The sequence below is a fragment of the Brachyhypopomus gauderio genome, chromosome 4 (assembly GCF_052324685.1).
Source record: "Brachyhypopomus gauderio isolate BG-103 chromosome 4, BGAUD_0.2, whole genome shotgun sequence".
NCBI classification, from domain to species: Eukaryota; Metazoa; Chordata; class Actinopteri; order Gymnotiformes; family Hypopomidae; genus Brachyhypopomus; species Brachyhypopomus gauderio.
Window position 1 is genome coordinate 35,856,933 of NC_135214.1, and position 16,501 is coordinate 35,873,433.

At 43.5% G+C, this 16,501-nt stretch overlaps 1 protein-coding gene across 2 annotated transcripts in view; it reads left to right on the top strand.

The window, feature by feature from the left end:
* sh3gl1b (SH3-domain GRB2-like 1b) overlaps positions 1-16,501 on the top strand; it is a 29,856-nt gene that overhangs the window by 3,669 nt on the left and 9,686 nt on the right. For both annotated transcript variants that reach the window (XM_077004338.1, XM_077004339.1), the window contains exons 2-6: positions 10,701-10,769; positions 13,508-13,580; positions 14,099-14,242; positions 15,783-15,916; positions 16,082-16,240. In XM_077004338.1, the coding sequence (XP_076860453.1) occupies positions 10,701-10,769; positions 13,508-13,580; positions 14,099-14,242; positions 15,783-15,916; positions 16,082-16,240 (579 nt within the window). The remainder of the gene's footprint in view (positions 1-10,700; positions 10,770-13,507; positions 13,581-14,098; positions 14,243-15,782; positions 15,917-16,081; positions 16,241-16,501) is intronic.

A 16,501-nucleotide genomic window follows, 5' to 3' on the forward strand; every position in this document is an offset into this window, starting at 1 on the left:
TTGTTAATCATTATTGGAATAGTTGTTTCAATATTGATATCAGCTTTACAATATGCAAGTCACATTATTCTTTATCTTGTACTTGAAGCATTCTGAGATTCTGGTCTCAGTTTTGCACGAGTGTTCTGTTGGTGGCTTGACCAGTTAAAGCATTTACAATAACCGAAGGCCAGCCTTGAAATGTCTTATTGGCAGTGTTCATCAGTGTCACCATCATATTGGCAGTGTTACCAGAGTTCACCAGCGTATCGGCAGTGTTCACCAGTGTCTCAATAAGTGTAAATCCAACAGCAGTCTGGTGCTTTTGGCCATGAGTTACTTGGCCGGAAAAACATTGCTATCAAAACGAAATCTCTATGTCGAAGTGGAGAGTTTTCATATGACAAGAAATGTAGTTGTGAAACTGTATTTACAGCCGTGGTAACACTTCTCACATTGAGTGGATGTGAGTTTGTGAGTCTGTATTGCCTTACGTAAAATCCAGAGTGTGATTATATCCAGCTGTGTTGCCCTTGAGTGGTGACCTCACTCAGTTCTTTGTGTGTGTGTTTCCAGTCAGCGATCATCAGCTTGACATAATCGAGCCATCTGTACATGAAGCTCCTCTCTGTATAAACTGTACCTTTTAATTATTAATCTCGCTCCTCCGAGCGTGTCCCGTGTGAGGGCGTGTGTGTTTGTTAGCGGGTGTGCCTGAGCCGTAGGCACTGACACACACCTAGACCTTTGACCCCTGCTGATGAGATGGAGGTGTTATGAAGCGTGTGGGCTTTAGAGAGGAAGACAAAGAGCTGCTTCCTCCTCTTCCTACGTCTCTGATGCAGCTCAGAAGGGCAAAGTGCCAGGATTAATCAGCTGGGTTACATAAATCAATGTTTTAACATCCTTTGATATGCTGGCTTTTCCTTCTGCTGATCTGAAACGGCCAAGAAATATATCCAATGCAACAAAAGCAAATTAGCGCTCTGGCTGTTGATATTGTTAACAGTGGTTTTGTGTTGTCAGGCAGCTGTTGTTTGGGATGGATTTGCCAGTTTCTGCATTGTTGTGGGTGAATTTACAAGCCTTCCTGGAGCGGTGTGTCTTAAATTTAAGGCTGTTAGGGGTGCACGATATGACGATATAAAATCGTGAATGGCGATAACGAGTGGAGAATCGCAGGCGATCTACCAAATTAGAGAAATCATATAGATCGCCTTTGCCAATCAGCGCAATTACTTTTTTTAATGCTGGTTCCCGCCGATGCAGCCGCGTAGGACTGACCGATCACAGCGAACTGTGCGTCTTCCACACCTCCATGTTGTGTTTGTAAAAGCTAAAAGTGCACAACGATCACTGAAAGCCAAACCGAGCAGCTGGTAAAGAAGAGGAAATCCACCTCTGTAATCTGGAATTGATTTGGATTTTCTTCCACTGATCAAGACCAAACTTCAGCGATATGTAAAGTGTGCAAAGAACACGTGAAAACGTCTGATGCCAGTACAACAAATTTATTCAATCACTTGAGATGTAGGCATCCCAAGGAATGTGTCGAAAGTGAAACAATGCGGGCAGCGGGTGCAGCCGCCTCACAAGTGACCATAGCGCGCGACTCCGCCACACCTCGCGCGAACGATATGTGGTAGTATAAAGAAACATCCGTCTAAAACGGGAAGGAATATTTACCTGATGAATTTTAATGTTGCTTTGTGTTTCAGGTTTGAAAAGTGCTGGAACTTAGGCCATGGGTTAAAGTTCTCCGTCACTACGACGGATTTCCGTCATTTGATTTTTTTGGGGAAAAAATCCGTCAAATCATAATAAACAACACACGCGCGTGCTATCTGTTTTGTGGCCGAGATATGATTCTCACTGGCGCTCATCAGCGCTGGATGGATGACGGCGGTGTCATTTGATTGACTTGCGGTTCATTCCGCCTTCAGATTTGCGGATGTTACGTAGAAAAGTTTTTACCCCCCTCCTATGGCGTTAAATTAGTATCTTTAATATGAGAGCGCAAAGATAATGTTAAATCGAGCAAGTCAGACACATTGAGCACGCAAAATCAAGGAAACCGAGCAAAAACAGTGACAACGAGAGCAGAGAATCAAGAATTGCGTGGTTAAGCGCGCTCGTTTCTCGCAGCCACGCGATCGCTTCACTGTTTTCAGCGCGCGTTTCAGTTTTTTGCTCGCTTCTAAAACTTCTGCTCGCTTCGTAATTACAAGCGGGGATACGTCACAGATTGACGATGATCCAGGCTTGGTAGAAGATTACCGGAATCATCGATCGAAATTGCCAGTGAGCCTTATGGAACAGGTAAATTCAGAGTGCAATGTGTTTTTTGTTTTTAATTGATATGTTATTTCAAAGTAGGTTTCAGTGTGTATTTTATTGTCAGGGTTGGTTGGTGTTATATATCACATTATAGTTAATTATTCAGCACCCCCACCGTGAAATGCATCCCCTTCTCGTGAACGCGCACAGTACGGTCTGCTTTCGAAAACGGATACAATCCGCTTCGATATCAGCGAGAGAAAAATATCTTACTTTTCAGTTAACGTTGATGAAAATCGCTGATTTACAGAAAACTCAATGTTGCTTTATACTACGATTACACGGGAAAATGTAGTTTTGCATAATGTACAAAAACGATGGTTTCAGCGATGTGATTACCAAAAGGCAGTGACTTTTAAATGATTTTACAAAACGTTGGCATATTAAAGAGTTTACGAAGTAATGTTTTGATTGGATAGTTATGTCCTGTGTTCGACACATACTGTGTTGTATGTGAGTGCTGTGCTTGTTTCTGTTAGAAAAACCATGTACTGACGAGGCCTGACAGCAGTGCATCCTGTTATATTTAATACTGAGATATAATTATAAAATTATTATTCTGTATTTTCTAACTGACATGCATATACATTTTATATTAAAGTTATGGTGTTGCATCTGTAAAGCTGGTTGGTTGTTTAGGCTACCTGCCGTAAAATGCACCCCTCCCCTAATATTGGCTACACTGGTCCTACATGCATGAAACTCATAGAATCAACATGAATTGGTCTCAACTATGTCATTATAAAGTTGATTTGACCTACCATCAACACAGACTGAGTTACAAGGGGGTGTACAGTTGTGATCAAATTTATTCAACTCCCACTGAAATAAAGTGTTTTGGCCAGTTTGACATTGATTTTGATCATTTCAGTCATCTTATTTACAATTATATCAAAGAGGCACTTATAAATTAGACAAACATAACATAATATTTATGATGGAATAACCACAAATGTCTTTACTGTGCTCACATCATTATCAGTTTTATTCAACCCCCTAGTGACATTATTTTTTAGTACTTAGTACAACATCCTTTTCCAGTTATGACAGCTTTCAAGCGTGAAGCATAGCTTGACACAAGTGTCTTGCAGCGACCTATGGGTATCTTAGCCCATTCTTCATGGGCAAAAGCCTCCAGTTCAGTCACATTCTTAGGCTTGCGCACTGCAACTGCCTTCTTTAGGTCCCACCAGAGGTTCTCAATTGGATTTAAGTCTGGTGATTGCGATGGCCACTCTAGAATGTTCCAGCCTTTCATGTTCAACCATGCTCTAGTGGACTTGGATGTGTGCTTCGGATCATTGTCCTGTTGGAAGGTCCAACGTCTCCCAAGCCGCAGGTTTGTGACTGACTCCATCACATTTTCCTCCAAGATCTCCTGGTACTGAAGGGAATTCATGGTACCCTGCACACGTTGAAGCTTTCCTGTACCATTAGAAGCAAAACAGCCCCAAAGCATAATTGACCCCCCGCCATGCTTCACAGTAGGCAAGGTGTTCTTTTGTTCATAAGCCTGGTTCTTCCTTCTCCAAACATAGCGCTGGTCCATTGTCCCAAACAGTTCTAATTTAGTTTCCAAAACCTGTTCCAAAACCTTTGTGGCTTGTCCACATGACTTTTGGCATACTGCAGTCGACTTTTCTTGTTCTTTGGAGTCAGCAAGGGGGTGCGTCTGGGCATTCTGGCATGGAGGTCTTCGTTATGCAGTGCGCGCCTTATTGTCTGAGCTGAAACTTCAGTGCCCACATCTGACAGGTCTTTTTTCAGTTCCTTAGCAGTCACGCGGGGATTTTTCTCCACATTACGCTTCAGGTAGCGCACAGCAGTCGCGGTCAGGATCTTCTTTCTGCCACGACCAGGTAACGTTTCCACTGTGCCCTTTAACTTGAACTTGCGAATGATACTTCCGATAGTGTCTCTTGGAATATTTAACAACTTCGCAATCTTTTTATATCCATTGCCATTCTTGTGAAGAGCAATAACCTCTTCTCTTGTCTTCTGGGACCATTCTCTTGCCTTCACCATGCTTGGAAACACACCAGTAGATGTCTAGAAGGAGCTGAGTATCACAGTCCTTTTAAATCTGCCTAATTGGTGCTTATCATGCTTGACTGCTGCTCGTTGACATCCACAGATGTTTTCAATACCTGATGGAAAACACTGGAATGAACCTCTGTTCTTAGGAGTGGTAGTCGTAAAGGGGTTGAATAATTGTGTCAATGAAGAAATCACAAAAAGGCCATTTAATACTTTATGACAAAAAAAATTGATGCTATCTTAGTTGCATTTAGTTCTTTAACAAGTCCTTGTAAGATTTCATTATGAACACAATTACAAATGTGCACTGAATTTCATAAAACCCTTCGCAGCATTGGGGGTTGAATAAATTTGATCACAACTGTATTTTACGGCAGGTGGCCTGCCGTAAAAAGCACCCCCAGCTCTCACTTTTTGTTTGAATGTAGTTGATTCTAGCTCAAAATCATTGTAGCCATATAGACACAACCAACCAGCTTTACAGATGCAACACCATAACTTTAATATAAAATGTATATGCATGTCAGTTAGAAAATACAGAATAATAATTTTATAATTATATCTCAGTATTAAATATAACAGGATGCACTGCTGTCAGGCCTCGTCGTCAGTACATGGTTTTTCTAACAGAAGCAAGCACAGCACTCACATACAACACAGTATGTGTCGAACACAGGACATAACTATCCAATCAAAACATTACTTCGTAAACTCTTTAATATGCCAACGTTTTGTAAAATCATTTAAAAGTCACTGCCTTTTGGTAATCACATCGCTGAAACCATCGTTTTTGTACATTATGCAAAACTACATTTTCCCGTGTAATCGTAGTATAAAGCAACATTGAGTTCTTTTCTGTAAATCAGCGATTTTCATCAACGTTAACTGAAAGGTAAGATATTTTTCTCTCGCTATTTTTAGCGATATCGAAGCGGATTGTATCCGTTTTCGAAAGCAGACCGTACTGTGCGCGTTCACGAGAAGGGGATGCATTTCACGGCGGGGGTGCTGAATAATTAACTATAATGTGATATATAACACCAACCAACACTGACAATAAAATACACACTGAAACCTACTTTGAAATAACATATCAATTAAAAACAAAAAACACATTGCACTCTGAATTTACCTGTTCCATAAGGCTCACTGGCAATTTCGATCGATGATTCCGGTAATCTTCTACCAAGCCTGGATCATCGTCAATCTGTGACGTATCCCCGCTTGTAATTACGAAGCGAGCAGAAGTTTTAGAAGCGAGCAAAAAACTGAAACGCGCGCTGAAAACAGTGAAGCGCTCGCGTGGCTGCGAGAAACGAGCGCGCTTAACCACGCAATTCTTGATTCTCTGCTCTCGTTGTCACTGTTTTTGCTCGGTTTCCTTGATTTTGCGTGCTCAATGTGTCTGACTTGCTCGATTTAACATTATCTTTGCGCTCTCATATTAAAGATACTAATTTAACGCCATACCCTCCTGCCTGGCGTGATCGTAGCGCGCGACTTTGTACACCTGCGCGAACGGCGGAGGCTATTTGCTGCGTCACATTCTTTTTGCAGTGTAGACCGAAGCAATATGTGGTAGTATAAAGAAACACCCCTCAAAACAGTGGAATGAACATTTACCTGACCAATTGTAATGTTGCATTAGTGCTGGAATTTAGGCTAAAGTACTTTAAAATGCTTGAAAATGTAACTACTTCGTTTCACAACAAATATCTGTCTGACTGAACAGTTATTACGTTAACAAATACGAGCCTCTTGTAATTCCAGGACGAAACATGAGAGAACGTGAAGTCGTTAAGATTGGGCGTTTTGAAAATAAACCACCATTAAATAATGTGATAAAAAGCGAATTATTTCGAATCATTTCGAGTATATGTTTAAATATTTAACTTAAATTTAACGTTGAGAACGCGTTGAAATGGACCTTGAAAGTGACGTACAAGTGCTTTAATTCCACCTTATAAAGGTGTATGAACCCGGCAAACATGACTTGGTTCACTGCGCTGAAGCGCTGTGCGCGCGAAGTTACAAAATTCGAGAGGTGCACGACTGCGAGGCTCTCGCGCACGGGTGGAGTCACCGCGATTACGTCATTTTCGGCGTGCGGACCCTCGCGCTGCTCACGCCACTCGTGCTGCGTCAAGTATAAAGGCTTAAACCAGGCTTAACATGGATGGTGTTGTTCTGTTTGTATTTAAAAGCTCTATCCAGTGGTGTTAAATTTTTTGTAACATACCTACTTAAAGCATGTAATCTTACGGCTTATGTTTTTGCGATGGTGAATCTGATAAAAACAAGAGAGCTTCATACCTCTCACCAGGATTCACTAAATTTGACTTGATCTTTAAATAATTTTCTGGAAGAGGACCCCCAGATAACTCCATTATATAAACATTTATGTACATTTATTGCTCAGGTGTTCATTCTCTCTTCTCTCCTTACACAGGCTGTTTAGATAAATATACTTTATAAATGTGTTGTGTAGAATTAGGCAAAAGAGGCCGTGTCCCAACTACACCACATTTTCAGTAATTGCTGGCATTGTCTTTTGCCAGGAAAAATTTTTCAGTCAAATGAAAATTTCTTGCTTTAACCCATGACTTAGGCTAAGTAGCCTACTTGAAAATGCTTGAAATTGTAACTACTTCGTTTCACAACAAATAGCTATCTGACTGAACAGTTCTCTTGTGTTATGTTAATTCCAGGACGAAACATGAGAGAACGTGAAGACGTTAAGATTGGGGGTTTTGAAAATAAACAACCATTAAGTAATGTGACGGAAAAAAGCGAATTATATTGAATCATTTCGACTATATGTATAAATATTTAACTTTAAGTTTAACGTGCTGGGAAATATTTAGTGCAATAGTGCACTTTAACAGTGTAACGAACTGCGTGACGCAGAACAGGGAGGCGGACACAAACGCCAAATTCCAAAGGCAGAGTCGTAATACCGGGCAGGGGTCATAACAGGTAGGCAATCCTAACGTAAAATATAAATGGGCATGGTGGCACAAAGACAAGGCAGGGGAAACAAAGACTAGGCTGAACGTACTTACGACGAAACAGAAACAGTTAAATCCACTAGAGCATGAACGAGGCAAGAGAACAAACAGGTAAGTAGCACAAAATAACATATACCGACATGGGAGACACGGGGACTATAAGTAAATTGAACTAGACTAGAAACAGGTGAAAACAATAATGACATGGGCGTGGCAGACGTGGGGAAACCATAGAAACAGACAACAAGGCGGGCTCAAGGAGCAGGGAACAACACAGACACGAGGAACAGGGAAACCGGAGTGACAGCTAGGAGAGGGGGGCGTAGCCCTATGTGACAGTGTCATGTGTGTTGTTTACATTTTTTGTAGGGATGCACCGAAAATTCGGCCACCAAAAATTTTCGGCCGAAATGGCTTAAATGTGCATTTTCGGTTCGAAATACTTTCATCACCGAAACAACACGGCCAAAACAATGTGCTGTGATGACGCAAGCAAAAATCGCCACCTGCACGCGCTTATTTGGATAAAGCTAGCAAAAAAGTTTTCCAGTGATGGCGCCAAGGCAAAGGACATTACACCAAAAATTATGGAACTCGTTGCCTTAGACGATCAGCCGTTCTCTGTCGTAGGGATTTCGTAGGCTAATAGAGCACATTGAGCCCTGTTATGTTTTGCCGAGCAGATGACATTTATCAGATGTGTGTTTACCTGAGCTGTTTAATGTTGTTGCAACTCACGTCACGTTTTTATGAGAGAATTTATATTTATCTTTCAGGCCAGTCAGTTATAATAAAATTTAACTCGTATAAAATACATATATTTATCCTCTCAGATAAAAACGGTCTGCAAGTGAGTAAAATTTAATTAGTGGTGGGCCGTTGTCAGCGTTATCGCCGTTAACGGCCCACCACTAATTTTATTTTATAATATGCATTACTGTAATGTCAGTGCTAAATAAATATTTTCAAATCAAATTTTGTAGTTGATTTATTCTTTGAATAGCAATGCCTTGATTTTAGTGAGGTTAGCCATAAATCCAATGTTACTAATAATTGGCATAATGTAGGCTATTTCGGTGTTTCGGTTTTTGGCTTTCGGCCTTGGTTTCCTCATTTTCGGTTTTCGGTTTCGGCTAAGAATTTTCATTTCGGTGCATCCCTAATTTGTACTGTATAAAACTGGGTCACGACTTAATGACAATGAGAAAATGTGGGCTCCGGGCTGAGACCAGTTGAGAACCCCTGCTGTAGATACTGCTCACTGTAGATCAGGGGTGCCCACAAGTTTTCAGCTTGCGAGCTACTTATAAGATGACCAAGTCAGAAAGATCTACCGGGGGGTGGGGGGTTGTGAGGTGGCGAATGAAATTTGTTGGGGGGGGGGGGTATTGCGTGTGTCAAACCCTAGACGTCAGATTGGCTACCATGAATGTCAATCAAAATACAACCGTCAGTGCACATGGGCGATTCATCCACTACTTTTTAATGTCATGCGATCTACGCACATTCCTTCGCGATCGACCGACACTTGACGTAATGGGCACCCCTACTGTAGATGAAGGACCCAGCATGAACCTTCCAACATGAGGAAGGAGGCACAAGTGTCTAGGGGGAGAAAGAGAGAGGAAGGAAGGAACTGAGAAAACTATCAAACCTAAAACACAGACAACCCGAATATCCAGGAGGGAAAGTGAAGTTCTGGACCTTCTGGAGCAGGACTGGCAGGACTGGGCCCTGGTGTAAACCTACAGAACACCAATATTGTGGTATTTTTCAGAAAAGGCCCAGATGTCAGGAACACGCGTCCCAGTTCACTCTGGGCAACTCTAGTACACTCGCCCTCACAATTACCACGTCAGGCAGTGAATGCACCAAAGGTGAAAGCAGAGCTCCCCGCAACCCGGAAAAGATTTCACTATATAGATACTCCCATCCTGGTGTGGTGTAAATTATTGGATAGTGTGATCCAGCCTATGTTACTTTATGGGAGTGAGGTCTGGGGTCCACTCAGTGAGAACAGCTACACTAAATGAGACAAACACCCAACAGAAGTCCTGCATGCAGCATTCTGCAGAATGATTCTTAAAGTCCAAATGAAAACACCAACCAACGCATGCAGGGCAGAATTAGGCCGATTCCCTCTGATTATAAACATCCAAAAAGATCCAGAAACTTCCAAAAGAACTTGAAGTCCCAGAGAAACCCTGCAGTTCAAAGCTCTACAGAGCCACAAACTGACCCCTGAACACAGTCCCCTCAGTCAGCTGGTCCTGAACGGACCCCTGAACACAGTCCCCTCAGTCAGCTGGTCCTGAACGGACCCCTGAACACAGTCCCCTCAGTCAGCTGGTCCTGAGACTCTCTGACCCTCAGACCATCCAACAGCTCCATCTAAACACCAGCCACCTAATCACATGCAGCAAGAACAGCTATCTAGAAGACTGGGAGAACTGAACCCAGGCTCGGAGGAAGTTAGAATGCTTCCGTGCTATGCAAACAGACTGGATCTGTTGACTGTCAAACAGAAACGTTTCCTGACCAAGTACACACTGTTCAATTAAACAGTATTGTGTGCATAGATGTATATTCATTGTAAATTTGGCTTTATTTATTTTTCTTTATTTCAATTATTGATAGTATTCTTATAAATTGCTGTCCTGCCAATGAAGCTTCTTTCATTCTTGAGAGAGAATGAGACGGGGAGTAGAGAGAAGGGAGAGAGGGAGGAGGTGTGTGAACAGAGCGCTCCTGGACATTGTGTGCCCCTGGACCTGTGGAGTGTCCGTAACCTGAGCAGCTACTGCAATCCTATCCTATCACGGTCATCAGTGAGACAGAACCCTGTCCCCCTTTCTGATGTTCGGACCTTGGGTTCTGATACTGGCTTTGTAGAGAACCATAGGCCCGCTTCTGCAGTCTTTATGAATAGGGGCGGATTTTGCTGATCTTGTGGTTATAATTATGCAGGGAAAACTGTTTGATCAGTGATTATCTGCCAAATGTAGGAAAGCTTGGTGGTTGTGAGCAGGGTTTTTTATCAGTGTGATTGTGGTTGTTCCTCCATGGTGATGTTAATACAGCTCTCCCTCCGTCTAGGTTTCACCACACACTGTTTGGTAAACCCAATCGGCTTCATCGTGTTTGTTTCTTAAAAAAACAAAATTGAAATGCATATTTATTTCTACGTTAAGCATACATCTGTTACCAAACTAAAATAAATTGTGCCTAACCAATAAGAGACGCATGTGTGATGTTATATGGTAATGGTGCTGTTGTCCTCACTGTGGAGTGTGGTGGGAGTTGCACGGCCCTCTTTGACGCTCACTCTCCTGTTTCCAGATGGTGAGTGAGAAGGTTGGAGGAGCAGAGGGAACCAAACTTGATGAAGATTTCCGGGACCTGGAGCGGGTAAGAGAACCTAAACAATGCTAGTGTGCTCTTTGATATGTAAGATACAGACCCTGCAGCCATTACACAGGCAGAATGGCGTCTGTCATCCTGTTTGGCAGAGGGATTATTTTGTTGTTCCTGAGGTTGATTCAGACATGGCGGTGATGTTCCCAGATCAGCCTCGGCAGTGTTTCATGTTGATAGCCTGTTGTCACTTCACACACAGTTATAGCACAGTAGTGCTGGTCAGATTCCACATGGTGAAGTCCAGCAGATGCAGATGTTAATTGTGGACTTCGGGGTGTTGTGCGGTCTGGCCCTGGGGAGATCTGTGAGTTGTTAAACCGTTCCAGGGCTCTACGTCATTCCCATCCTGAAAACACATTACTGAGCAAACAACAGTGCTGCTGTTGCTATTGAGTTGGAGTAAAAGCTGTTCCAGGATCAGCTTCTTCAGTAGAGTGTTTGCCACTAACAGATCTCAGATCCAAAGTCTCTTAACATACTGTTAGGGGAGCAGAGTCCACCGCACCACTGATGGTGACGCCATCTGGACAAGGGTCGCCCCAGATCACGCCAGCCAATAAAGCAGGTCTCTGTGAGACCTCATATTCAGTACTCAAGCAGGTCACTATGAAACCTCATATTCAGTACTCAAGCAGGTCTCTGTGAGACCTCATATTCAGTACTCAAGCAGTTCTCTGAGACCCCATATTCTGTATTCGAGTAGGTCTCTGAGACCCCCATATTCAGTACTCGAGCAGGTCACTGTGAAACCTCATATTCAGTACTCAGTACTAGACCAGCCATCTTGCTCTGTGTGGCGTCATCTTCCTCAATACCTCTTCACTACTGCTACTACACAGCCGGTGATTTACATTGCGAGCTTGCCTGCAGGTTGCTTGGCCTTTTGACACACTTTGTGCTGTAGAGTATTCTGAGACTCTGTGAGTTTTGCAGTAGCTGGTTCCCTCACACTAGCAGGCAGATCCTGCTTCATTGGGACTAGGGATGCACCGAAAATTCGGCCACCGAAAATTTTCGGCCGAAATGGCTTAAATTTGCATTTTCGGTTTTCGGCCGAAATACTTTCATCACCGAAACAACACGGCCGAAACAGTGTGCTGTGATGACGCAAGCAAAAATCGCCACCTGCACGCGCTTATTTGGATAAAGCTAGCAAAAAAAATTTCCAGTGATGGCGCCAAGCCAAAAGGACATTACACCAAAAATTATGGAACTCGTTGCCTTAGACGATCAGCCGTTCTCTGTCGTAGGGATTTCGTAGGCTAATAGAGCACATTGAGCCCCGTTATGTTTTGCCGAGCAGACGGCATTTCTCAGAAGTGTGTTTACCTGAGCTGTTTAATGTTGTTGCAACTCACGTCACGTTTTTATGAGAGAATTTATATTTATCTTTCAGACCAGTCAGTTATAATTAAATTTAACTCGTATAAAATACATATATTTATCCTCTCAGATAAAAACGGTCTGCAAGCGAGTTTAATTTAATTAGTGGTCGGCCGTTGTCAGCGGTATCGCTGTTAACGGCCCACCACTAATTTTACTTTATAATATGCATTACTGAAATGTCAGTGCTAAATAAATATTTTCAAATCAAATTTTGTAGTTGATTTATTCTTTGAATAGCAATGCCTTGATTTTAGTGAGGTTAGCCATAAATCCAATGTTACTAATAATTGGCATAATGTATTTCGGTGTTTCGGTTTTCGGCTTTCGGCCTTGGTTTCCTCATTTTCGGTTTTCGGTTTCGGCTAAGAATTTTCATTTCGGTGCATCCCTAATTGGGACTGAGCGTCTGAGTTGGTAGAGTTTATAAATGAGATCTTCCTGTGTTGCACCATGGCAGTGCTGGTAGGAGAGCACTGCATGCCCCTGCTCAGAGAACAGCACTACCTCCACATGACACAATGGCCTCCTGGTTTCTCAGCAGTGGTGGAAGAAACCTCAAAATGAAACTCTTCGAACTAGGTCAAGACATAAGATATACATATTAAACTTCCAATGAATCAAAGTCCTGGTGCACTCTTCTGTATCTTGTGTATCATATTGCAATATTTCTATGATGCGTGTCATATCGCACCACACCACCAGCAGGGCACACAAGGGCTGGCTGCTGGCACCACTGACCCCAGATCAGCCAACCACCATGCCCACCAGTGATCGCATCGCCATAATGGTGGTACACCTGTTACAGCAGCTCAGAACAGCTGACATGCTTTATATATACACATCAACACACCTCACTGTTTGGCTGTTACACATCGTGTGTAAGGTTTAACCCCTTAACATTATATTCACATCCTTTTGTTGCCATAACCTCTATTATTGTGCTAATCTGGCAGGATTTCACAGGTTGATTTTATCATGAAGATCTTCTGAGGTCAGAGTCTGAGTCTGCCCCTCCCACACCACTGATGTGCACACACGTCTCCCCCGAGACGGTTTACCTTCAGTCATTTTCACTACGTCATCCACATTCAGCCTTTCTGCCATGACCTTCCTACAGCGTGGCAGGAGAGAGGAGGATGAGGGGCCTGCTGCTCCTGCAGACAGGAGAGAGGAGGATGAGGGGCCCAGCGCTATCTGTCTCTCCCTGTGCTCCTGTCCTCTCCTTTACTGTCATTACTGATGAGTAGCTGTGTAGAAATTTGTACCTGTACCAAAGTAAAGACGAGAAGGGCATGTAAAATAAGAGTGTGTGTGAGCAGTGACTCTCCTCTCTGTTTCTGCAGAAAGTGGACGTGACCAGTAAGGCTGTGGTCGAGGTCATCTCCAAAACCTCAGAGTACCTGCAGCCCAACCCTGGTGAGTGTGGAGCAGGGTTTGGAGTGGGCGGGGCAGGGTTTGGAGTGGGCGGAGCAGGGCTGTGGTGGGCAGAGCAGTCTGTTCCCGTCTGCTCCTGCCTCCTGCTGTTTACAGAAAACTCTTCAACACTTTAAATTTAGCTCATTCCGGTTGTACCGATTTAGGCCAGAATAAATGTTTGAAAATAACATGTCTAAACAACACATCTGACTAAAGACATAAACGAGTTTATATAGCAAAAATAAATTTTTATTTTTTATGAGTTCTTTTATGGCATGGAACCCTTTATGGGTAGAAGTTTCTGGAAGTTTCTATTTAATTAATTTTTTTATATAGTGCACATTGACTGTCTTGGTTCTAATGCTGATGCAATTCTAGTTGTTTCTAGTTAAAATAATATTGAATATGATTTACTAGAGTCTTGTCCTAGTTCATTTACATGATGAAATGGGCAGAAAATAACTGTTGCAACCTGACCTGTGTGTGTGTGTGTGTGTGTGTGTGTGTGTGTGTGTTAGCGTCGCGTGCCAAGCTCTCCATGCTGAACACCATGTCCAAGATCCGTGGGCAGGTGAAGAGTCCTGGCTACCCCCAGGTGGAGGGGCTTCTGGGAGAATGCATGTCCAAATACGGCAGAGAGCTCGGGGAGGACACCAACTTTGGTGGGTTTACACGCGTGACGTATGTGTGTGTGTGCACGCGCAACGTGTGTGTGTGCAACGTGTGTGTGCGTGCGCACTTGTGCAACGTGTGTGTGTTCGCGTGCACGTGTCCGCATACCCTAAATTATGGATATATTTTCATGAACCTTTAAAGAGCTTGTTGGTTATTAATCAGTGTTGGTCTTCTGCACTAGTGATCTGAGTGTCTCCTCATGCTTCTGTTCTTGTACAACATCCTACAAGATTGCTACAAGATCAGCTAGAGATCAGCTACAAGATCAGCTAGAGGAGAGAGTTTCAGTGCAGGACGTTTGGAGTCTTCAGACAGAAAACTGCTGTGCTGAGATTCCACTGGTGTCTTCAGCATATAAAATCACAGTCTACAACGTGTTCTCCAGGTTTTCCAGAGTCTTTCCGTGAGCTCATGTGTGTTGGAGCAGGTCTTTAATGGCCGTTGTCCTCAGGGTCAGTAAATGGCTTTAAACTGCTGCGGTCTTCAGGTCTCCAAGCATCTCTCACCATCAATCTGATTTTATTTGCATTTAGAACACCAGAACACCAATGGGCATGGATGCAGTAAAACCATAGCAACAAAACGTTGTGAGTTTTATGTCTTATACAGTAAGTTTTTGAGGGTGTGTAAGAACAAACGTTTAAAAGCGCGTTATAAGAGCCACACCCTCGGCTCCAGTGAGAGGAACATACCACACAGCAGCCAAAGACCATGGGAGACGCAGGAATTTACCACCATGGGAACCCTCCCTGCCCTCGCTCCTTCTTTCTCTCTCTCTCTCCTTCTATCACTCTTTCTCTCTCTTCCTCTCTTTAGCCCAGACAGGGTTTGTTTTACATGAGAATATGCGATGTAGTCATTACTACCAACGTTTCCCAGTGATTGTAGTGCTGTCTGAATTCTGAGGAGGTGATTCCCCATGCATGGCACAGATACCAACTTATTCCAGTCAGCTGTTCTACGTCTTATTACAGTTTCGATGGTTTATTGTCCTCTATTTATTTGATGACACTCCATTCTCAGTTATTGATTCTGAGATCAGAGGTTTGACTGATGTCCTGTAGTGAAGCGACATCACTACCCTTGTCACACAAGTCCTGCCTGAATAAGGCCTCTTTGATCATGCTTTAAATAGGTCTGAATATGATTTGAAGTGTCCTATGATTCTTCTGAATTGTATTAGTTTATCCTTGCTGACAGAGCTTAAATGCAGTCTCCCGGGTCCTGATCAAAACGAGTTTCTGCAGCAACTACTCTAACAAAATGTCATCTCACGTTAACTTAAGGACTCCCATGTTCACAAGGCAGAACTTTCATGTATCATATGTGTATGTCCATGTCATACCTGTAGGAGAGGGAGTTATGCACATATGGTGTGTTAGGGGTGAGTGTAGGGGTGGAAAGGTGTGTGTGTGTGTGTGTGTGTGTGTGTGTGTGTGTGTGTGTGTGTGTGTGTGTGTGTGTAGGGGTGGAGTAGTGCGTGTGTGTGTGAAGGTGTGTAAGTGACCCGTTTGTTTGCTGGAGCAGGCGCCGCCCTGGTGGATGTTGGGGAGAGTATGAAGAGGCTCGCAGAGGTGAAGGACTCGCTGGACATCGATGTCAAGCAGAACTTCATCGACCCCCTGCAAGGCCTGTGTGACAAGGACTTGAGAGAGATCCAGGTGAGTGAGGCTCAGGTGTTTCCTGGGAGGCCCAACCCAGTCCAGTCAGCCTGAGTCCCTACTGTTCCTGAGCAGCTTACTAAATGAGGTCCTATAGAGACCTCTCTGCCATGAACACTCCTGCCTTTAGTGTCCCTGTGGTGTGACACTCTCTCTGATGCACAGCACCACCTGAAGAAGTTGGAAGGTCGGAGGCTGGATTACGACTACAAGAAGAAGCGTCAGGGGAAGATACCAGATGAGGAGGTGAAGCAGGCACTGGAGAAGTTCCATGAGTCCAAAGAGGTGGCTGAGATCAGCATGTACAACCTGCTGGAGACAGATGTAAGAGCTGTGTGTGTGTGTGTGTGTGTGTGTGTGTGTGTGTGTGTGTGTGTGTGTGTGTGTGTGTGATGCTGTATAGTGTGTATGCCCTGTGTAAATGTGTGTGTTTGGTCTGCAGTGGTTCTGTGTTTGAGGGCTGAGCTGTGTTTGGACTCTCTCACTGCGCTGTGTCGCAGGATTGAGCCCCTCCTCCACTCTCACCACACTGCCTGTTCAGATGATCCTGGGGCTACATCTCTGTTGATCACTTCTGCTGCTCCC